At 38.4% G+C, this 22,233-nt stretch overlaps 14 protein-coding genes across 14 annotated transcripts; 8 read left to right on the forward strand and 6 right to left on the reverse strand.

Annotated features, from left to right (window-relative positions):
- Positions 1–17: 17 nt before the first annotated feature.
- C5L36_0D03110 (uncharacterized protein) lies at positions 18–1,502 on the forward strand (the record flags this gene model as incomplete). The annotated part of the gene is made up of 1 exon (XM_029467193.1): positions 18–1,502. One exon carries the CDS (start codon positions 18–20, stop codon positions 1,500–1,502), a length of 1,485 nt encoding a protein of 494 aa, XP_029323053.1.
- A 49-nt stretch (positions 1,503–1,551) lies between these two features.
- C5L36_0D03120 (uncharacterized protein) lies at positions 1,552–2,919 on the reverse strand (the record flags this gene model as incomplete). Its single annotated transcript, XM_029467194.1, has 1 exon — positions 1,552–2,919. The coding sequence occupies one exon, from the start codon at positions 2,917–2,919 to the stop codon at positions 1,552–1,554; it is 1,368 nt and encodes a 455-aa protein (XP_029323054.1).
- Positions 2,920–3,668: 749 nt separating this feature from the next.
- On the forward strand, positions 3,669–4,688 carry C5L36_0D03130 (uncharacterized protein; the record flags this gene model as incomplete). Its single annotated transcript, XM_029467195.1, has 1 exon — positions 3,669–4,688. One exon carries the CDS (start codon positions 3,669–3,671, stop codon positions 4,686–4,688), a length of 1,020 nt encoding a protein of 339 aa, XP_029323055.1.
- A 142-nt stretch (positions 4,689–4,830) lies between these two features.
- C5L36_0D03140 (uncharacterized protein) lies at positions 4,831–5,508 on the reverse strand (the record flags this gene model as incomplete). Its single annotated transcript, XM_029467196.1, has 1 exon — positions 4,831–5,508. The coding sequence occupies one exon, from the start codon at positions 5,506–5,508 to the stop codon at positions 4,831–4,833; it is 678 nt and encodes a 225-aa protein (XP_029323056.1).
- Positions 5,509–5,691: 183 nt separating this feature from the next.
- C5L36_0D03150 (uncharacterized protein) lies at positions 5,692–7,914 on the forward strand (the record flags this gene model as incomplete). Its single annotated transcript, XM_029467197.1, has 1 exon — positions 5,692–7,914. The coding sequence occupies one exon, from the start codon at positions 5,692–5,694 to the stop codon at positions 7,912–7,914; it is 2,223 nt and encodes a 740-aa protein (XP_029323057.1).
- Positions 7,915–8,215: 301 nt separating this feature from the next.
- On the forward strand, positions 8,216–10,109 carry C5L36_0D03160 (uncharacterized protein; the record flags this gene model as incomplete). The annotated part of the gene is made up of 2 exons (XM_029467198.1): positions 8,216–8,240; positions 8,320–10,109. 2 exons carry the CDS (start codon positions 8,216–8,218, stop codon positions 10,107–10,109), a joined length of 1,815 nt encoding a protein of 604 aa, XP_029323058.1.
- A 317-nt stretch (positions 10,110–10,426) lies between these two features.
- On the forward strand, positions 10,427–10,741 carry C5L36_0D03170 (uncharacterized protein; the record flags this gene model as incomplete). Its single annotated transcript, XM_029467199.1, has 1 exon — positions 10,427–10,741. The coding sequence occupies one exon, from the start codon at positions 10,427–10,429 to the stop codon at positions 10,739–10,741; it is 315 nt and encodes a 104-aa protein (XP_029323059.1).
- Positions 10,742–10,828: 87 nt separating this feature from the next.
- C5L36_0D03180 (uncharacterized protein) lies at positions 10,829–12,025 on the reverse strand (the record flags this gene model as incomplete). Its single annotated transcript, XM_029467200.1, has 1 exon — positions 10,829–12,025. One exon carries the CDS (start codon positions 12,023–12,025, stop codon positions 10,829–10,831), a length of 1,197 nt encoding a protein of 398 aa, XP_029323060.1.
- A 249-nt stretch (positions 12,026–12,274) lies between these two features.
- On the forward strand, positions 12,275–15,202 carry C5L36_0D03190 (uncharacterized protein; the record flags this gene model as incomplete). Its single annotated transcript, XM_029467201.1, has 1 exon — positions 12,275–15,202. The coding sequence occupies one exon, from the start codon at positions 12,275–12,277 to the stop codon at positions 15,200–15,202; it is 2,928 nt and encodes a 975-aa protein (XP_029323061.1).
- Positions 15,203–15,297: 95 nt separating this feature from the next.
- C5L36_0D03200 (uncharacterized protein) lies at positions 15,298–16,551 on the reverse strand (the record flags this gene model as incomplete). Its single annotated transcript, XM_029467202.1, has 1 exon — positions 15,298–16,551. One exon carries the CDS (start codon positions 16,549–16,551, stop codon positions 15,298–15,300), a length of 1,254 nt encoding a protein of 417 aa, XP_029323062.1.
- Positions 16,552–16,858: 307 nt separating this feature from the next.
- Positions 16,859–17,827, forward strand: C5L36_0D03210 (uncharacterized protein; the record flags this gene model as incomplete). Its single annotated transcript, XM_029467203.1, has 1 exon — positions 16,859–17,827. One exon carries the CDS (start codon positions 16,859–16,861, stop codon positions 17,825–17,827), a length of 969 nt encoding a protein of 322 aa, XP_029323063.1.
- C5L36_0D03220 (uncharacterized protein) lies at positions 17,795–18,580 on the reverse strand (the record flags this gene model as incomplete). The annotated part of the gene is made up of 1 exon (XM_029467204.1): positions 17,795–18,580. The coding sequence occupies one exon, from the start codon at positions 18,578–18,580 to the stop codon at positions 17,795–17,797; it is 786 nt and encodes a 261-aa protein (XP_029323064.1).
- Positions 18,581–18,941: 361 nt separating this feature from the next.
- Positions 18,942–20,048, reverse strand: C5L36_0D03230 (uncharacterized protein; the record flags this gene model as incomplete). The annotated part of the gene is made up of 1 exon (XM_029467205.1): positions 18,942–20,048. The coding sequence occupies one exon, from the start codon at positions 20,046–20,048 to the stop codon at positions 18,942–18,944; it is 1,107 nt and encodes a 368-aa protein (XP_029323065.1).
- Positions 20,049–21,426: 1,378 nt separating this feature from the next.
- Positions 21,427–22,185, forward strand: C5L36_0D03240 (uncharacterized protein; the record flags this gene model as incomplete). Its single annotated transcript, XM_029467206.1, has 1 exon — positions 21,427–22,185. One exon carries the CDS (start codon positions 21,427–21,429, stop codon positions 22,183–22,185), a length of 759 nt encoding a protein of 252 aa, XP_029323066.1.
- Between the last annotated feature and the right edge of the window lie 48 nt (positions 22,186–22,233).

Genomic DNA, 22,233 nt, shown 5'->3' on the forward strand with positions numbered 1-22,233 from the left:
TATAGAAGAAAGCAAAGATGTTAACCCCCAGATTCGAACTGAATCAAGATGAAGAATTTGTTTATATCAAAATACACATCTCCAATATTAGATTCTCTGCAGCTGCTATTGAGATGGTGGTAAATGAAAATGTTTTTGTGTTTTCATTGCCGCCATACTATCTTCGTCTAAGATTCCCAAAACAGTTAGTTGAAAACGAGGATGCTACTTCTGAGTTCGTTCCCAACGAGGAATGTATCAAAGTACGTGTGCCCAAACTGAATAAAGGGGAATTTTTTCCGGACTTAGATTTAGGTGCAAAACTACTAGCAAGATTGAATGAACCTTCCAATCCTTGCGAGAAAAGTGAGTTGAAGGGTGGATTGATTGAAGAAGTAGATATCGAAGGTAGCAAGGATGCTTTTCAAAGATCAAGGTCGGAATTGGAGAGAGAAGCACTGACTTACGATTGGGAAGTTCCACAAACTATGCCGGATCCGTTGACTGATTTGAAGGTTTCTGTAAAGTATGGCTTTAACAACCAGTATTCGGATTATCTGACTCCTTCCTTGGCAAATGGTAACGACATAAACGAACTTTCCGATCCAGACCATTTGCAGCCTGACGACAGAATAATGGAACGACTAATTAAGGAGAATATCAAATTCGATATGGAATACTATGCCAATGATTATATCACTGTGAGATACCTGAGTGAGCAAGAGGGGGACGTCAATGGTATAATTGGTGCGCTCACATATGCATCACCATATTGGAAACTCTTCAATGATAGCAAAAGTAAAAGCACCGTACAGGTGGAATTCACACAAGAAGAGCAGGATAGGATGACTGATTTACCTCGTAAGACATACTTGATTGATGATCCAAGGCCATTATATTATACCCTTCTATGTCTGTTATTTTCCTACAGTTATGAAGTTAGGTCCTTTCAAGGAGAAACTACCATTGAATCCGCGTGGTCAATTGGTAAACTAACACCACAGATTAGTTGTTTGGACTCCCAACTAATACAGAGTAACAACCAGACAGAAAAGAACATGATCCGTGTAATTACTTTGACAATGGCTCGCCGAGCTTTGGGATATCCATTGTTCAGACACTTTGACCTTGTGAAAAAGTCTTGGATGGATGTTTACTGGACTTTGAGGTGTGGGAAAAGGGCGGTCTTGAAATCATTACTGGCAATAAGAGAATTGTTTAGGAAACATGATATCTACTACGTATACTGCAAGATACTGCTCGACGATTTGTGCGCATGGGTGCTAAGAGATGATGGCTGCAATGACGTTGTGCTGAGAAACTTAGCACATGCATTACGTAAAGAAATCGATGTTCTTGATAAGAAGGATGTTGTTTTTGAGAAGTTAATTTCTACAAACACTGAAGAAATTCCAAACGATGCCCAGATCGAAATGGATGTTGAAAAAGAAGATCAGTTTGAATTCTTAAATCTAGTAGAAGTTGAAGAACTTGCTGATGAAGCGTACGAATCAAGTTTATAGAGGGTAATATAATCTAATTAGAATATAAAAAGCTGTACATTATGAGAAACTATGGTGTTTTAGGTTCAAAAGGTAGTACACTTTTAGGGCTAGAGGATGTTAGAGTTTTATTGGAGTCTTCGTAAAAACTTGAGATCGAAACATTTTGTTCAGTCTGCGTCATGGATTCCCCGTTTTCGTAAACCATACTCAATTCCTTCAAGGGGGATCCCCCATTAACCCTCCTTCTTTTCCAATGCGAAGATTCTGTCGCTGAGCTAGTAGGCAGATCTTTCGGCGGTTCAACAGATGGCTGCTCTGCCAAGCAACTTTTACCTACCTTTCCCGGTTCGTAAGATTGAGGTGGTTGTTTATCTAGCTCAGGAATGTAAATCTCTCTTAAATTAGGTATTGAAGGTAACTTAGAATGATTTCTTGAAAAACTCAAAGGTTTTGTCTCTGGTATAGTTACATTGTTTGGCAGTGACAATGTTTTCATATGGGTTTTCCCGTGCTGAAACTTTCGTATATCAACTCTGTTCTTGTCCGAAGATCCATTCAACGAGGAAATAGCATGTGCACCAATTCGAGAAGGTGATAGTTGATGCCTTGGTGGTAACGAAGTACGGTTACGAACAAGAGTCGATCTGAAGGAATTTGAGCTTCCAGTTCCAAACTTGAAGTTTTTCATTGGATTTGATTGAGAGTCATCACTTACGTTTGATTGACTGTTAAACAATTCAGCAGTGGAGGAAATAGTTCGGCTTCTAGAATGTTTTGAGCTTCTAACAGGAGATGGAGAATTTGAAGAATTACAACAAGACGAGGACTCTCTCAGAGGTGTCACACATTGTGGGTGTTGTTCATTAGGATGTGGATTATGACTTTCTCCTTGTATGCAGGGTGGGGTTCCTAATAATCCTGGAATTAAGTGACCTGGAACTTTTGCCAGTACTGCCATCTTCATGAGTTCCATAGTTCGGTTCAGTCTTTCTACTTTGTAGTATTCTTGTTTGGTGGCTTCTTGTGCCAAACGTACAGCCAATGCTCTTTTAAGACAATCTTCAGAGAATGGCCATTGAGAGGCATCGGGACCAAATAGCGACTTAAAGATCTGATTTTGTGATGATGCACGATCATATTGGTCAACTGCAGCTTGGAAGTTATTGCTTTGACTTCCGTAATATGCTTGTTGTTTGTCCCAATACGGACCATTTCCTTCTATACATGACGAGTCTCTCTTGTTGTGGGTTATGCGTACTTGTTCTGGACTCTGTTTGGGATTAAACGGCAGATTCGGAGATGGTGTGGCTGTGGGAGTCGACAATGTTTGTGCCTGGTCTATAGGAGATCCAAGCTGTGTGTTTATTGGTCGACAATGTCTGTACATTTTTGCTTGCTGGTTTGTGCAAGCACCATGTGGGGGCGTGAAAGTCATATTGAAGGAATACTCAGAAACAAATCAACAAAGGAGAGATATTTTGATACGCAAAAATGGTGTATCTTGAAATCGGGAAAAAGGTTTGGGAGACAAAAACACTTATTCAAGCACACACAAAGCAACCAGTTCAGAGATAGACAACTGAGAAGAGACTCCGCAACAGTAGAAAGTGGGAAGAAAGAAATGTGAATTTCTGTAATTCAAACTCAGTTGAATAAGTTCGAAAAACCAATTTTAAGCTTCAGCCAGGTTGAATGGTAAACCAAAGATTAAAGATACCAAACTTTGCAAACTCTATCGGCGACAAATCCAGCCATGTTGCAAAACAGTGGAAAACAATGGCATTTAATTAAAGATTGAGAGGGGGGGGGTGGAAGAAAGAAAATTTGTAAATATCTGCAATTATTAATTTCCCATAACATTTCCTAATCCGGGTAAACTTAAACACTTACCCAAAAAGGCAACTATTCAATTATTCATTTTTCCATTATTTTTTTTTTCAAAATAAAAAAACGACGCGTCACCAACACTTTTTTTTTTTCTTTTCACTTTTATTGCTGTTTCTCAAATTCGCAATACGCCCTTTCCGGGCTTATTATATTAAGACGCGTATTTATATGGAGGGGACCAATTTTCGTGTTTGGTGAAATGTAGATGCCAAACTTCAAGTATAGGACAACGAGGTACACCATCTACGAGATACTAGAGAAGCGAGAGGAGAAATTCAGTATTAGCTAAAACTTGTTATGTCCATTGTATCACTCTTGGGAATAAAGGTGCTTAATAATCCTGCGAAATTCACCGATCCATATGAGTTTGAAATTACCTTTGAGTGTTTGGAACAATTGAAGGATGACCTTGAATGGAAGTTGACCTATGTTGGCTCTTCTAGATCTTTAGAGCATGACCAGGAATTGGATTCTTTATTGGTGGGCCCCGTCCCCGTTGGAATCAACAAGTTCATCCTCACTGCAGATCCTCCATCACCGGAATTAATACCTGCGAGTGAGTTAGTGAGTGTTACGGTGATTCTATTGAGTTGTTCATATAAGGAGAGGGAGTTTGTACGTGTTGGGTACTATGTCAATAATGAGTATGATTCAGAAGAGCTGAGGGAGAACCCACCGGCAAAGGTGCAGGTGGATCATATAGTGAGAAACATCCTAGCCGAAAAACCCAGAGTGACAAGGTTCAATATAGCGTGGGACAATGAGGGAGATCTAGATGAGTATCCTCCTGAACAGGACACCGAGGAACTGGACGATGAGGACGCCATTATTGATATGGGTGTGGATTCGGAAGAGGAAGCAGAAGATATGGTGGAGGTTGACGATGAGGATGACGATGCTGAAGATGAGGAGGTGGGGGTGGAAGGTCAGGAAAAGGTAAGCGGCGAAGTACTCGAGGTTGATGCCGAGTCGGCAAAAAGGCAAAACACGTTGAACGACGACGACATACCGGAGCTTAAAAGGAGAAAGATCGAATTAGAGAAAACGGAAACCACAAACACGGAAAACGAGGCATCCAACGTGGTGGTGGATAAGGAGGATGAGGAGGAGGATGAGGAGGAAGACGAAGAAGACGAAGAAGAGGATCTTGATGAATTAGCTGCTGATGATGAAGAAGAGCTAGTTGCTGAAGAAGTAGAAGAGGTAGATGCAGCAGAAGAAGACGACGGAGAAAACACAGAAAATGCAGAAGAAGCTCAAGTTGCTCCCATGGAGGATTCAGAGAGAACACTTAAAAGTAGACAAGATAGTGTTTAAGTGAAAACTCCTAATATTAATAGTCCTGCTTCTCTTCCAACAGAACCATCAGTGGAGGAGACTGTATAATTCTACCGCTAGTTGCTTACTTATATATGAAATACTGAAAAGAAAAATAAATGAGGGCATCTGCAAGCAGCAATTATACCCTATCGTATGCTTCGTTGATAACTTGGAATACATGAGTAACATCTTTTTCTTGATGGTCATCCCACATATCAGAGTTTAGCAGGATCTGTTTCATTCTATCGGGATGCCAGCGTATTCTTTCTTGTCTGACATTTGCCTTAGTTTCCAAGAAATTAATGATTGAACTTACACTTATATCCCCGAATTCATCTGTTTTAGTTGGGAATGGTGTTTTGTAATACTTTATGCCATTTTCAATATCAGCCCACGCATTCAAATACACGTTGTAGTTATACTCAGAGGATGTTTCTTGGAAGTTCGATCTGTTTGAACTTGTCTCAGAATCTGAGCTTTCCTTTTCTGAAACCAATGGCGGGTTTTCATCAGATCGTTCTTGGGGGATATCCGACTCAGAAAATGCGATAAAGTTGTATCCATGAACAGAAGGGCCGTATTCAATAACATTAGTATGCCTGTCAAACAATTCGCTTCTCTCTTTCTCAGCTTTGACAGTGGAAACATGGCCACTGGTAGCTACGTCATGTGTGTTGGTTGCAACTTTCTTTAAGAATAGCTTAGGCTTGATACGTTTTTTAAACCTCAATCTCTTCCACCTGCGTTGTGGTTTCGTCACAACAGCTTCATGCTCACCATTCGTGAAGTAGTTGGTATAAGTATGATCATGGTCCATGTACTATGATGAATTTCTGTGATTGTAGAGATCCTGGTCAGTTATCAACAATTTTCGCAGTAAAAAAACGGCCTGATAGAATAAATTTGCACGATAAAAAATTTCATTCGAACATTACAACTTTTCTTCTTCCCATATAGTTTTTATACAAAACAAGAGCTACTATCAAACCAGGTGTTTCTAATGCTAAGGCAATTCCCCTTGAGAATCAGAATAACACAAAAACATTCTCTTGTTCCAAAGTGCAAATTCAGATTTCTCTCCTCTGAGAGTAGGGCCAAAATCAGTATTGAAGATCCGGAATTGTTTTACGAATCTGAAAACCAACTTTCAAACGATGCCACTCAACTGAAATTTGCCCACAGAGCGTCTGGACAAACATTTGGCCAACTAGTTGAAGAGGCTAACAACGACAGAGATCCACTACACAACACGAGAGTCATCACTCCAGAGGAAGCGCTTGAAGGCGTGGATCCAAGATACCGTGATCCAGAAACAGGAGAATTACTTGAAGGTGCAACATCAAGAGATGCACGGTTGCACCCGGAAACATTATGGGGACGTGTCAACCAGAAACAGGTACATGTTCCAAGCATGTTTGCAGATGTCATACAAAATAACCTGTTATTTCAATATGAGCCAAAAGTTTTAAAAGAGCATGTGGTTAATTGGTATACAACTATAAATGAGAAAGGTGTAAGGGAAACAGTGAATTCGGAGCTAGAGGCAGACGTTACAATAGCAGCATCTTTTGCACAAGACTATGCTGTTTCTTACCAAGTTTTAGACGAGTTTGTCAAGAGGGTCGGAAAGCAAAACGTGGAGAAAGAAATACACAGTGTCTTGGATGTGGGGCTTGGTCCATCTACTGGTATGCTTGCCTTAAATGAAATAATGGGTGATGAGTGGAACCCCAAAAGAAAAGATTCTGTTGTATTTGGGGACTTTAATATGGCCAGAAGATCTAAAATCTTTTTAAGCAGACAAGTAAATGAAAATCTTCCAAGAATAGATGGCATGGACTCATACGAAGACGAATATACATATGAAAATAATAATGAAATTGAAGATGAAAATCCTTTGATTGAAGAGGACAAGCCCTATGTTGGTAAAGTTAAAACTAAATTACTCAAAGTTAAAACTGTTATATTAGATAAACTACGTCCTGTTCAAACCAAATACGATTTGATCATTGTGTCGTACCAATTACTGAAGGATTTAGAAAATTTCCCATTTGAAGTTGATGCTAAGTTAGATCAGTATGTCAGGAGGTTAAATCCGGGCGGTCATTTGGTTATAATTGAGAGAGGAAACCCACTGGGCGCCGAAATTATTGCAAGGGCTAGGCAAATTATTCTAAGACCCGAAAACTACCCTGGCCAAACAGAAAAAATCCCAAGGCCTTACAAATCTTCTGCCAAAAAATTATCAGCCAAGGAGCAACTAAGGTTAAGCAGACTGTCACCTGAAGAGAAGGCACTAGCAATGAAAAACCTTGAGCCTGAACTATTGGAAAACTTTGACATCATAGAGCAGGAAACTGAGGCTGAGGATTTGGATAAATTGGATGAGCCAATTGATTTATCCGTTATAGCACCATGTTCTCATCATGGCAAGTGTCCTTTACAGTTTTTTGATCCACAAGTTTATCTCTATGGTAAGATCGGAAAGAAACTAAAGTTCTGTAGCTATTCGGTAAATGTTCACAGACCAAAATATCTGCTTGAATTAAAGAGGGGTAAGAAACTGGCAGTTAAATGGACAGCGCCAAATAGTGGAGTGGGTATCGATGGATTGGCCAAACCCGGTAGAGGAAGAGAAGGTGGTAACGATTATGAAACAGCAAGTTACTCTTATCTGATGGTCACCAGATCGAGGGAAGACGCAGACAAATTAGAACAACTCCGCCAGAAGATTACCGAGGTGGGTGTCTTAGAACGTCCAGTGGGTTACCAACCTCAGAGTAGGGAAGAATATCCACGTTTGTTGTCACAGCCACTGAAAAAGAAGGGATTTGTGATAATGGACGTATGTGCCCCATCTGGTCATGTTGAAAAATGGCACGTCTCTAAATCATTAGGCAAGAGTGAATATCACGATGCCAGGAAGTCTAATATGGGAGACTTATGGGCTTTAGGAAAAAAGTCTGCAAATCAATCCACGAAAGAAAATACCTTCTACTTTGACAAGATTGAGGAGAAAAGAGAAAATATTCGGAAACACAAGAAAAGAGACTCTACTCGTTTGAAAAGAAAGATCAAGAAGGAATACAAGGAAGCATTAGAGGCTGATGCTGATGATCTTGAAGGAAACCTCGTCCGAATGGCAAAAATAGATGTATATGAATTCCTGCAGAAACCTAAGGAAGAGGAAAAAATGAAGGATAAGCGTAAGTTCCGCTACTAAAACTGAGTTTCACTGAGTTTGAATATCCTCCTGTATATAGTTCGCTCATCATTGTGTTTATATGCAGATAGATTAAATTGGAGTAGATGTAGATCTATTTATAAGAAAAAAATAACCAAAAAAAGAAACCTCCTAACGATTTCTGTTTGTGAATGTTGTCTGCAAGTGTTCCCTTTTTTGCCCTATATCCGTCAAATGCAAGCTTCCATTAAAATCAGTCGATTGTTTTCATATTTTTTTTCGTTTATACACCATAGCATTTTATTGTAGCCCAAGGGCAAACGAATATTAAACAAACATTATGCCTCCAAATACTGTGCTTTGTAGTATGTTGCCAGCAGAGTCCCTAACCATTAATTGATGAATATTGGTACTAACTGATAAAAAATGTTCAAACCTTTTCAGTTGGGAATTCCCCAACATGCGTTTTTTTGACCTGGAGGTTGTCTGTAGGAGGATGTCAGGTTGTCATACTAGAGTCCTACCTATCTCCTGAAAAGTGTAATACAATATACTGGAAGTCGGAGAAATATCCAAACCACAGTTACAGACCCATAAACAGCTGTAGGAAAGCGTCCGATTGTACCACAAAATGTGAGTTTATTTTAATAGGTGTTGCCAATATAACAAAATTAAAAGAGATTGGGGAGTCGTTAAGGAATTATATCACTGATAAAACTATAATATTCTTAGACGCCTCCCATGCAGTTGGACTAGAATACTTAGTTAGAGAATGGTACCCTGATAATGCTGTAGTGAGTATTATTTGTGAAGCAGTGACTAAAATTATAGAATACAACGATAAGTATGAATTCTGCCACCTTGGTAATAAAGTGGCAACTGCAATTGGATCGACAGTACCAGACAATTCAAAACTAGTACAAGATACGCTAGCTGGATCTGGTAATGAAAAGCTTGTCGAATTTACAGACTTACTACTTACAAATGGTGTGCATCCTTGCATAATCATTCCAGAGAAAGTTAAACCAACTTTGAACTACTATGTATGGAAACAAATTCTAACACTTGTACCATTTGGTGTCTTGTCATTGATATATGGGCAACTAAGCCTAGAAAATCGAAAACACTATAGGTTGCTGAACAAGACGTTTCATGATATTTTGAGGTTAGCAGTTAAGCAATGTCCGACAGAGTTTCCGAATATAGCAGATGAAAAAGGCACCCAAAAACTGTTCGACTACTTATTAAATCAATTCAATCAGACACATTCACAATATAAAATCAAAGATTTCACTGGCAAACTTTTACCATCAAGTCAAGACGAGCTTCTGGAGATTCCATTGTGTGTTTACAATTATAAAAAGAATTTTACAACTCAAACATCTCTTTGCCTTTCTCAAATGATCAATTTTGCAGGTAAAAGAAATATTGATATACCATATATTGAATGCATTGAAAGCTTTTACATGGAACTTGAAGAACTAAGTAAACAGGGTGTATTTAATTGGGTTGAAAAAATGCCCCATCGGTCATTAGTTGCTCAAGTCTCTCAAGCTTCACATGCCAAGTATGACATTTCAGCGAGTAGTCTGGTGTCATCGGTAGGTGGCTCGATCCAATCAGGTATACAAACACCCACGTCCGTGATTGATATCACTAATCGAAGTTCTCTAAAAAATACTTATTCTTCGGATCCCGAATTGATAAGCCAAGCATATCAATATGTACCAGCACCACTACCACAACGATTTCTTGTAACTGGAAAACCGCATGTTGAGCATCCTAGGTTCAGAAACGTTCCAGAGAAAGGAACCAACGGTAGAGAAATTTCGTACCATCAAATTAAGGATTTAACTTATCCAGGTACCAAGGGATCGACAGCAGGCAACAGCCTAGTGCAGGCCCAAAAACACATCTATCAGTATACAAATTTGAATAGAACCTTTGAGAACGTCAATAATAGATACGGTCATTACGATTCTTTGAATCCTTTTAAACAATTTAGTGGCTTCACGGATGAAATTAAGTTCGATGGCAATGAGATGCATACCGTACAGAAGACAAAGAAATCAGTTGTTCATACTGTAGATATGGTGCATACCGGGGAATATCACTCAATACCAGGAAAGAAAACCCTTGGAGCCAAAAAGGACGAAGATCGTGATAACAGCAATGGTATGGGAAATCGTAATCTGGATTATATCAACATGGAGGATGATAATAACGGGGAATGAGCTTTTGTTCAACTATCTTCGACATGTTGTTTGTGGGACTGCATGTCTAATCCTCTTAATTTATTCGATATCAGTATATTAGTGTAAATGATTAATTAGAAGCTCGGAAATAAGAGCCAATGATTCGATGCGAGACAATGAAATGTCAAAGTGAGCTATATAAGCTAAAAATAGGTTTTTATTCGATGTCCATACTGAGGCGTATTACAAAGTTACAGTTTTTCGATTCTTAACCTTTACATATCACAATCTTTGGAGATAGCTGGTAACACGTTCACCTGAGTTACCATTCTGAAGTTAGAATTTGCATATGTATCATGGGTCCAACCGAACGAGAAATTAAATTACTCTCCTTGAAAGGTATACTAAAGCTTCGAGCGGAATATGTCTCGGAAGTGAGTAAAATTGAAGACTTAGTCAAGGAACTCAAGATCAAGAGTGAGAACCACGAAATAAAAGAGCAAGAATATACTGATGCCGTCATTATATTGAAAGAGACAAAAGAGCTTATACCTTTAGCTACAGAAAAGGTGAAAGAAATGGCGGAAGATTTGCGAAGTATCGTCAATGGTGATCATACAGAAGCATTGGATCGGTTATTGTCAGAAGCAGACGAGGTCTGCAGTTTATAGAATCACTCAATGTAAAATACTGTATACTTTTTGTTTATATATTTGTGCGTGCAACTACATAATAGATAATTAATAATGCCAATGAGTTTAGTTTGAGATGGTTTTCTTGTTGTTTGCTTCCCACTCTTTCAGTGCTTCCTCCCATTCTGTTTCCTCATCCAGAGGTTTCCCTTGCTTCTTATAGTACTCTAGTAGTTCCTTGTGCTTTTCCTCCTCTAGGGCATCCCAGCTTTCCTTTTCATCGATCCATCTTTCTTGTATATCAATATCTTCCATGAATCCCATACCTCCTTGTCGCACAGCATCGGTCCAGATGGAATCACCTCCAAGCTCATTAGACCCAAAACAATAGCCGTTTGCTTTATCTATCAGGGATAACAGATTAATCATGGAGGTTTTATCTTCAATAGATAAAACGTTAAACGATAGAAGTCCAAAATCTTCAATCAATTCCACAATCGCTTCAGTTAGCCTAGAATATTTTTTATTGAACCATCTATGCGATCTTTGGTTGTTCTCTGTTTCAACATATGGTAAAAGGTAATGTAAGTCTTCAACCTCGGTGTAGTATTGTAATTTAAAAGGCAACCCACCTTGGAAGGTGTCCTCTTCACATTGTTTTTCTCTATTTCGTTCACTCTCCTCTTTTTCCTCGTCATTTAATGACAATTCTCTCTTCGCTTGCTCCATCTTGCTGATTTTATCACTGTCGACATAACCCTTCAACAGATCAATTTTGGAAATGACATTTATTTGGGGCAAATCCAGTTGCAGCATCGATCTTAAAGTTAATAAAAGAGACGAAATCCAATGTGATGGGATTGTCAAGTTCATAGAATCAACTAATGACACGACGACTAACCTAAAATCCAATTCTTTGATTAATTTTAAGAATATTTCCTTGAATACAGGTGAATTTGTAAATAACTCTGTTTGACCGGGACTATCAAATATCACATAAGTTGAATTGCCATCTCTGCTCAACTTGATTAATTCACGTATTCTGTCAATGAAAAAATCAATACTTTCTTGGAAAACTTCCAAAGCATGCATCAAACCACCATTCGGTCCCAACCTTAGCTCTTCATCATTCATGATTTCCTCTAGAGTAATGACATCCCGTATGTCTAAAGTACAGTCATATGGAAGTCTATCATTGGCAGGATCGAGATTAATTATTAACGAGTTCCTGCCAATGGAATTGAGAAATTGGTTCATACCATTACAAAAGGTGGATTTTCCTGCACCAGGAGGCCCAATCACAATCTGACCGTATGGAGCCATTGTTATCAGTGTAAGATCTTGATCTGTGTTAACAAAAAATAGCTGGTGTAGAATATTTAAATGCTTTTTTGTAGTAATAAAAAAAATCCCATATTTACGAAAGGTTAATGTAGGGGGCAAAAATAAAAAAGTAGATAGAAAAAAATCATTTTAGTGAAGTGCTTTTGTAATCTGTGTGCTTTTCCCTGGCTGTTAGACAAGCAGCTAAATAGTCCCAATACGTACAACCATTATTGCGCTTCACTTAAAATGGAAAAAGAACTCTCTGTGATTGATGGGATTCTAGCAAATCTTGCGGGGATCCAGTCATTTTATGAGTTTGAGTATACACATCTCAGTACATTTCTTCAAATGTTGAATCATTTTCAATCTGAATCCTTAACTACCAAAGAATTATCAAAGGCCAACGAAGTCTTCAAAAATAAAAGTGGTGCTGAAATCTCAGAATTTAAAGTGAAACTCCAAGGTGTTGAGAAGAAGATCAGGCAAATTAAGAATGAGATATCGTCAAGAACTGAATCAAGAAAGAAACTAATCGATTTATTTAATGCTTTAAAATCTGTCGATTTTTGTGATACCAGCTCCTCCTCAGCTCATCTTGTACAGCCTGATAACTTTGACCAGGTAGCAGATGGTGGAATCTCACTTCCAATAATGGAGATTAGAGAAGATTTGAATGATGATGGTGAAGTTATTGGTAGCGAGGTTAAACCATATCAATCACACGAGAATCAGCTCAAAAAACTTTTGGAGTCTAAAGTAGACTTTAAAACTGGCAATTCAGCCTATGAGAAAGATGGTTCCAACCAAACCAAGGAAGAAGAACATAAAATTGAGGAAATTGTTGATGAAGATGGGGTGGTTGTCAAAAGTTCGTTTAGGTTTTTAGGTAAGAAAGATGGCAAGCCTAAAAAACCAGAAAACACGGTTTCCGAAAAAGAGACAAAGGGGGAATTAGAAAGCAATACAAAAAATCTGGAGACAGATGTTACTTCTTCTAATTCAAAGTTAACTGAAAATCATCAGAGAAACTATCGTCCTTTTATGATTCGAGAAGAAATCGATGAAGACGGAAATATTATTAATAGTTCTATGTCTCAAATTCCTGAAATTGAAGATAAAAATAGTGATGAAATTAAGAGAACTGAAAGTAATGAAGAAGTAAATGAGGACCAATTGGCCGAACTTTTCGAAGATATGGGTTTGGAAGTTCCCAGTGAGAAGAAGGAAGAGAAGATTGAAGAGAAGATTGAAGAACTGAATGAAGAGACATCAAATGAAGCAGCTGATATCAATAACAACGTTGAAGAGAACCATGCGGACACTGGAATACCCAGTATACCACAAGAATTAGCTATTCAACCTAATGAGTTGTATACCTTAGAAATGATTGCCGATCAGTTGAATCAAACTGAATGTGAAGACGAAAATGACGTTGTAGAAGATGGAAAAGATTTTGTCAATGATGATAATGTTGAGGATTTTGAATGGCCAAAAATAAATGATGTAGAAGACGATGATGAGGTTGACATGGATTCCGAAGAAATTCAAAAACGTACATTGTCTAATATGTTTGGCTCTAGAGGGCAGAATCTATTTACACAAAAACTAATGGATTTGAGAAGAACTCAATCTGGAAACAATTCTTCAAATATCGAAACCAACAGTGAGACAGTTAATCAGGTAACTTCTTCCAGCAATGTGGTAAAACCAAAAAAATCCACAAAAAAGTCAGTTAAATTTAACTCCGAAATAGATGTAAAGAATGTTCCTGATATTTGGGATGATATTAGAAAATCTAATGCGGATAACGAACTATTAGATAAAGAGAGGAAAAATGTTTCTCTTTTCAAACGTTCAGTCTCGGAAAAGGCGGAATTAGTAGAGAATGAGCATATTGCAAAAGAAAATACTCGGGTGATTGAGAAGAAATTAAAAGAAAACATTCCTGTGATTTCAGATATAGTCGAAAGACCAATTGTAGAAACTACGCTCAAAACAAACAAATCAAACGGGATCTTCAAGATGTTTGATTCAACTTCGGTAAGAAAACAGGTTGATCATCAAATGCCTGATGTTATTGAAAAGCAAAATCTAACTAAATTAGCTGGTAAGAAATCACCTTCTAGGTTTAAATTGGCTAGAGTGGCTGAAATGGGAAAGAAGTATCAAAGGACACATGTTCCAGTTGAGGGTCGTAAAAGTTTGTCTGATGCTACTAAAGAAAGTTTGACCCATGATGGCAAGCATAAAGATAGTGAAAAACTTAGAGATGAAGATAAAGACAATGCAATACGTACACCAAATGCTGTACTTAAAAAGAACTTAAATTCATTGACTGTTCAGGAAAACAAAAGTTCTGGTAGCGTACAAATTCAAGTCCCAAAAGACACCAATCCACTACTTGCAAACCCCAGCTTAGATGATGAAGATTACGAAGTTGTTAGAAATGAAGCAACAGAAACATTATTTGATGATGATGATGACATGATTGAAGAAGAATTTGTTGCCTCAGACAGAACAATTGCTGAGAAATACATTGCTGAGACTGCTAAGCAAGATGCAGTTTTAGATCTGGGAGAATCCGATAAGGAGTCGACATTTTTTCCTGAGTACAAAAATAAGGAAAAAAATATGAACGGTGGCAATACTGGGCAGAAAGTGGTTGAATCAACCCTTGACTACAAAAGTTTATCTGAAGACTTGGATACTATGGCAAAGGCTTACGTCTTGGGACTATATGATGATGATTTGGAAACCCAGGGACAAGTGATTGAAGAGTTAAAAGATTTTGAGCGCCATAATGAAATCGTTGAACAGCGTAGTGAGAGCAAACTACATGGGCGTGTCCAAGAGATAAACAAGAATGTTGAAGGCTATAACGAAAAACTAAAAGGGATAGCGGAAAATGATGATACAATGGTCGTTAATGATATAGTTGAAAATGATATGAAAGAAGTATTGGAAACTAATGCTATACCTGATGATGATCTCGACATTGAATTAAATGATGAAACAATGGCTACACAAGTTGCATTGGACTATACTAAGATGAGAGCAAGCATGATACATAAATACAAAGGTGGCTTTAAGGAGACTGATAAGGAAAAGGAATTTGTTCGGCCAGAGGGAAGTGAACGTGTATCACGGTTTAAAGCTGCAAGGTTAGGTATTTGATATTTACTTCCTGAAATGATATAAAAAATGATAAGCACATATCTATTATAGACTAAAAACAGCAAAGACAAAATTGGGTGAGCAATCATGACCCATTAAGGATTCATAACCTTTAATGTACTAGACTCCTGGTATCCTGTTAACATGAATGGACTTATGCCCACATTTTGTAAATATTGGCTCGATGATATTCTAGCCTTTTCTTTGCTCAAAGGTCTGTCGATCAAACCCTTATATGCCTTACTCTTTCTGGTGAAAACATCAGTATCTGTAGGTATCTCAATTGACTTTTTCTTGGGCGAAGGAGGAGTATCAGAGAAACTCTCACGACAGTCAAAATATGGAGTTTCTGGGGGTGTCGGGTATTGACTTTTCATAAGAATTTCATGCTTGGGAACACGAGGAGGAACGGAGGTATCTGTTATAACTGAGTTTTTATTTGAGCTATAATCACGTATTTGGAATTGATCGATTCTTCTACTCGGTGTTAGAGGTAATTCTTTGTTATAATTCTTAGTTACCAACGGTTGGTATTCATTAAAATTGTGCCCTTCCGTTTCTACTAACTCTTCCGAAGATCTTGAGAATGATGAACTTGGTGCCTTGGAAAACAGTTCATCTTGCTCCGTGATTTTCGAAGATCCGTACCCAGATAGTGTAGACTGTCTCTTTACTATACTTTCTGGCAACGAAATCTTTGGTGACCTAAAGCATTCCTCCATTGTAAACTCTCTGATGGATTGTGCATCCATTTGGGAATATGTATTGATAATCTCCGATATAAAAGAGGATGCAGAGTTATTAGAGAAATTAACAAATATTTGGTTGTCCTTTGTATAGACGGTCTTTTCTTTGTCCTGTTCTTCCATTTCATTCTCACCTTTAATTTCTAGATTTTCCATGTCTTCAATGATTGATATTTTATCTTCTACTGGCTCAGGGTGTATACAATTCGAATGAACAAATTCGTTGAAAGTGGCAATATCATTAGCAGACACACTTCTCTTCTGAGGTTTGTGTTCCCTTTCAATAATAGAACCGAATGTACTTATTCTCTTGCCAAGCTTAGAGAGTAAACCTGTTTTATGTTTACTACCTCTTTTCTTGGGCATCGGTAGAGGAACTGTTCTCTCGTTTAGTTCTTCAGGTTTGGGATACAAAACACTCTCTCTTTTAACCTTATTTTTGAATAACTCGTTAGAGAAAACTCTACCCTGGGATGCATTTATGTTAGCATGATGGATTGATGGTACCTTGCTATAAACACTTAATGATGAACGATTAGCTACTGAACCAACAAAATCAAATTGTGGATCAATTTTATCGCCTCTCAACTTATGCGGATACATGTGGCCTTTTTAGAGTGAATAAAAAGTTCTTGACATTTTGTTTAGGTCATAGAAGGCTAATAGCGACATGAACGTATATATATATATATATATATATATATATATAAATAGATAGAAGAAACTGGAGTATAAAGCAGATGATCAAGATGGCTGACTTGCATAATTACCCGATTTGGAAATTTTCCCAAGAATCAAAATTTTTCATTCCGAAGACAAAAAAAACTATTTTTTTAACATTGATATGCTAGTTTGTGAAGCTTTCTATGAGCACGTAAAGAAGCCGTCTGTCGGAGTTAAATAAATCGGTATGACTGCAAAATCCGATGAAGGTGCTGAACATATGAAAAAGCCTGCTCTTGATTCAAGAATAGGCAGAGACCTGCCATTTGCGTTTGGACAAAGATTTTTAGATAGTGAGGAAGATGTGTTCAAACACAATGCATGGGATAATGTTGATTGGGACGCTGAACAACTTGAGCAGTTTCAATTAAGTATTGAAAAGCAAAAGGAGGAACCAGTTAATGAGTTCTACAGAAATGAATATAACTCTAAGCCAAAGAAATATTGGGATATATTCTATAAAAACAATAGAGAAAACTTTTTCAAAGATAGAAAGTGGTTGGAAATAGAATTCCCAAGTATCTTTGAATGTACCAAAGCCGATTCTGGCCCTAAAACAATTCTGGAGATTGGCTGTGGTGCAGGTAATACCATGTATCCCATCCTAAGTAAGAACGAAAACCCCGAATTGCGTGTATTTGGATGTGACTATTCGGATGTTGCCGTTAACCTTGTTCGTAGTAATGAGAATTTTGAGTCACTAAATGCTGCAGGAAATGCATATAGCAGTGTTTGGGATTTAGCTAATGAAGAAGGAAAAATCCCAGATGATTTGGAAGAAAATAGCGTCGATATAGCTGTGATGATTTTTGTTTTCAGTGCATTAAGCCCAGAACAATGGGAACAGGGCATTGCAAATCTAAAAAAATGTCTAAAGCCAGGAGGAATAATACTTTTCCGTGATTATGGAAGGTATGACTTGGCTCAAATTAGATTCAAGAAAAACAGATTGTTGGATGACAACTTTTATGTAAGAGGAGATGGAACTAGGGTTTATTTTTTCACTGAAGAAGAACTACGGGAAATTTTTTGTACTAAAGGTGAACTCATTGAGGAAAAGATTGGAACTGATAAGAGACTGCTAGTGAATAGGAAAAAACAGTTGAAGATGTATAGATGTTGGTTACAGGCTGTTTTCAAGATGCCCGAAGCGTGATTCGCTTATATAGATGTCTTTAATAACAACGTGTAAAAATCCATCAAAATGCTTCATAATTTTGTATAGTTCTATAATACCAGTATCTGGTGGAATCTCAACGCCGTGAACAATGAAGATCGTCCTATTATCTCCAACTTCAGTCAAATCTTTCAAATCTCCACCGATGGCATTTATTTGTTCATAATCTACCATTTTACAACCTGATACACGGTATATTTTCACAGGAACTTTCGTTATATTTTTGGGTACCAACTTCTTGAAGTGTTTCTCAAAAATAGTCACACGTTGACTGATAACTGAATTCCACCAGTCTTTCCCATCTTGTAAGCTCATTGCTAAAACGACATTACAAGATCTGTTCAAAACATAGCATGCTTCTTTTATTGTATTTCTCCAATGTTTCTCCCAAAATGAATCTGAAAGCTGGCTATGATACATCCTAATGGATGAAGATTTGCATATTCCCAACTGCAAAGTAAGAAAATACGTGCGGCTGTTTTGGCTATTATAATGCACATCGAGGGGTATCGACCATCCCACAATTTCATCGCCACTTTCAAACCATGCCTGGGAGAGCTTGGATAGTGGAATTTGAAAGAATGCTAATACTTGGGGTAAGTGCAAATAGAGGTATGAATTCCTTGGCAAAAGTGTGGTAAATATTCGACGATTTTGCGCAGTTGAATTCGAATTTGTATAAGAAATCTCCACCGGTATTAAAGCGTTCCAAAGGTGATTAGTGATTTCCATTTACTATTCGTAGGAAAAAAAAACATAAGTATAGTCTAACTTGTATACCCAAGAAACAGATATTAAAGAAGTATTCATTGTACGCTTGAAAATCCACGATTAGAAATTGAAACGCTTGCATATTCCCGGATTAGGAAGTTCATTTTTTGTTTTCCCAATATTATCAACGGCATGCCAGTAGAGCTTATTACAAATAAGGAAGAAATAAATAAACATTTGCAACTGCTATAGAGTGCTAGTCGAATAAATAAGAATAAAATTTATACATATCCATTTATATATGTGAGAAATTGGGGGAGTGGGAGGGATATAATATATTTATGTGAATAATTAAGAAAAAGGACAAAAGAAAATAACATCATTATAAGTTTGCAATAATAGCATCAGTGAAGGATGAAGTGGATGCAGTACCCTTTAAGTCACCAGTTCTGTTTTCAGGACCGGAAGCAATGGTCTTCAAAACAGCAGATTCGATCTTGTCTGCGTGTTGATTTAAGCCCATATGTCTTAACATCATACAAGAAGATAACAAAAGAGCAGTTGGGTTAGCTAAACCTTTACCTGCGATATCTGGAGCAGAACCATGGACGGCTTCAAAAATGGAGACCTTTTCACCCATGTTACCGGAAGGAGTTAAACCTAAACCACCGATTAAACCAGAGGATAAATCGGATAAGATATCACCATATAAGTTTGGCATGACCATGACGGATTTTGAGTAGAGGGTTGGGTCAGAAGCTAACTTCAAGGAAGTGTTATCGATCAATTCAAAGGAGACCTTGATTTCAGGATAGTTCTTTGCAATTTCCTTTGCACATTGAACAAACAAACCATCGGATAATTTCATAATTGAAGCTTTATGGACAACAATGACTTCGTGTCTACCAGTTTCTCTAGCGTGTTCAAAGGCGTATCTGATGACTCTCTCGGACGCCTTCTTGGTGATCAATTTGATGGATTGGACAACACCAGGAACAATGATGTGTTCGATACCAGAGTACTCACCCTCGGTGTTTTCTCTAATAAGGACGGTATCGACATTCTTGTAAGGGGTTTCGTAACCAACAATTGACTTACAAGGTCTGACGTTTGCAAACAAACCAAAGGTTCTTCTCAAGGTCAAGTTCATGGATTGGTGACCCTTACCAATTGGGGTTGCTAAAGGACCCTTTAAGGCAATTTGGTTCTTATTGATTGAGTCGACAGCTGGCTTTGGAATGGTGGTGACACCGTTGATCAAGGAAGGAGTGACGTCAACCGGTTCCCAGTCGATTGGAACCTTTGCAGCTTCGTAGATTTTGACAACAGAATCAGAGATTTCTTCACCGATACCATCACCTTTAATCAAAGTAACGTTGTATCTGCCATTGGCATTTGGAGCGCCTTGGTATTGGCCTGCAACCTTGGAGGAGTATTGTCTTTGGGCGGACATAAGGATGTTCTTTGGGAGTTGGATGTTCTTGAACATATTGTCGGTGAGAAGTGTGTTTGGGGTTTGGTATAGTCCAGGACAGTTGCTTTCTACTTCTCCTTAGACAAACTCCAGGATCAAGAAACCACCTCCAAATAGAGAAAACGCTCCCTCTGGACGAGAGGAAAAAAAAAAAACTCTGGCCCACGCAGTCCCATCTCCATTTCCTTCTCCACCTCCTTCTCCAGCTTCAGCTCCGTGTCCAATTCGCACCGCTCTCCCCACGAAAAGAAAGCAATTGGTGTTTTTCCCCACGAACTTCCATTTTCCCCCCCCCTCCCCCGCGTCCCCCCTCCGTGAAAAAATCATTAAGTTCCCACTGGCTACAGCTATAGCACAAAACATTAATATCGGCCCCGGCTCGGCCTCTCTTATTCTTTTTTGTTCTTGCCTTGTGCAATTCAAGTTTTCTCTTTAAAAGGTACTGCACAGTCTAGTATGAGGCTTTATTTTGCAACGTAATATATGGACTTTACATTAAAATGTATGTTACTACACAATTCCTACATTTCTCTCGTGCTTGTGTAGGCCACTCCGTCTAATCGCCAAACTCCGCAACCGAAGACACTCTCTTTGGGGCCCCTCCTCCCTCCTCCCCTCTCTTATTTGTGGAAAATGGCTGGACACGTGCCCGGGGAGAAGATATAAGCGGACCCGGAGATATGCCTCTCGCCTTTTTTTGTTTGTTTTTTTGACGACATCCCCAGTTGTTCCCTCTGTGTATTACCGTTCTTTTTCAAATCTCGTCTCTTGCCCGGAGCTAATTTCGTAAAGAATAAAACTTCTCGCTTAAAAATTACATACTCTGAGAAATAGTAGCTAAATTTTCACACTAAATTTTAAAATCTTTAAAATCTCCAAACTAATATCAGGGGCATATCCAATAACAGTCGCTAAGAAAAAATAGTTGTTGTTTTTCATACTAGAAGCTCCGAACTCGGAATCGGAACCGATGCTGAATCCAAATCTGAAAATGGCTCATATCATCGCGCCTTGATGACAAAGTTCAGCGTCTCTCAACCACGTCCTTATCCTACTCCCCTTTACAGTCTCATTATACCACCCGCCATTCATTTCCCCTCTCGGCCTCGTCTGTGGCGCATTGGCGCATCGGCACGTGCAGCCAGTGTAGTCACGTGGCTGCTGTGGCGCGCATTGCCCTCGCCGGATCGGGTAATTTGTCTCTTCTGACATGTTTCCACTGATAACTCTGTTTCCAGCCTCGCTATTTCCACTTTTGGCATATAGTGGTTGATTTTTTTTTTTTTTCAACATTTTTCAAAACACCATTATGTTGGTATAAAATCCGGATACGTTGCCTGTATTCCCTCAGACACAGTTCCCCTATATATCTGCATTCTAGCTACAAACCACAATGACAGTACCAGATGCTGCATTTAAGGTGGTAACCCCTTATAAACCAAATCCTAGTCTGAATTCACTTCCAAAAATTTCCAAACTCTCCTATCTGCTAGGTATAGCTTCGGGTATCTCACTGACAATCACTCTCCAGAATTGGCACTCGTTCCCGGCCTTCCCAATCTATGTCTTATTCATATCTGCCTTTCATTTCTTGGAATTCTATATAACGGCATCTTATCAACCAGGCCGTGTCACAGACGACTCCTTCGTTCTTGATAACCCAGGATATCATGTCGCTCATGGCATTGCAATCCTAGAGTACGGTATTGAAAACTACATGTTTCCTAGCCTCAAGTCCAGCTTCAATGGCGTCAAACTCGTTGGTCTATCTGTTGTTTTGACGTGCCAATCAATTAGAACTTTGGCAATGGTCACTGCAGGCATTAACTTCTCCCACGTTATTAAAAACGTCAAGGAAAATGACCATACCCTAATACAGCATGGAATTTACTCCATATTCCGCCACCCCTCTTATTTCGGATTCTTCTATTGGGCCCTTGGAACTCAGATCTTGTTATTAAATCCAGTTTCCTTCGTCTTGTTCATGTTCCTACTTTATGCGTTTTTTTCATCGCGCATCCCTTACGAGGAGGCCTATCTGTTGAAGTTCTTTGGCGAACAATACAAAGAGTACATGGCTAAATCTTGGATAGGAATACCTTTTATCTATTCGTCGTTTGGTTTTAAAGAAAAGATGAAGATTGATCATTGAACCAAGAATTTCATTTATGGTCTAATAAGTTACAGACATTTATATATT

The sequence above is a fragment of the Pichia kudriavzevii genome, chromosome 4, assembly GCF_003054445.1.
Source record: "Pichia kudriavzevii chromosome 4, complete sequence".
Classification (NCBI taxonomy): Eukaryota; Fungi; Ascomycota; class Pichiomycetes; order Pichiales; family Pichiaceae; genus Pichia; species Pichia kudriavzevii.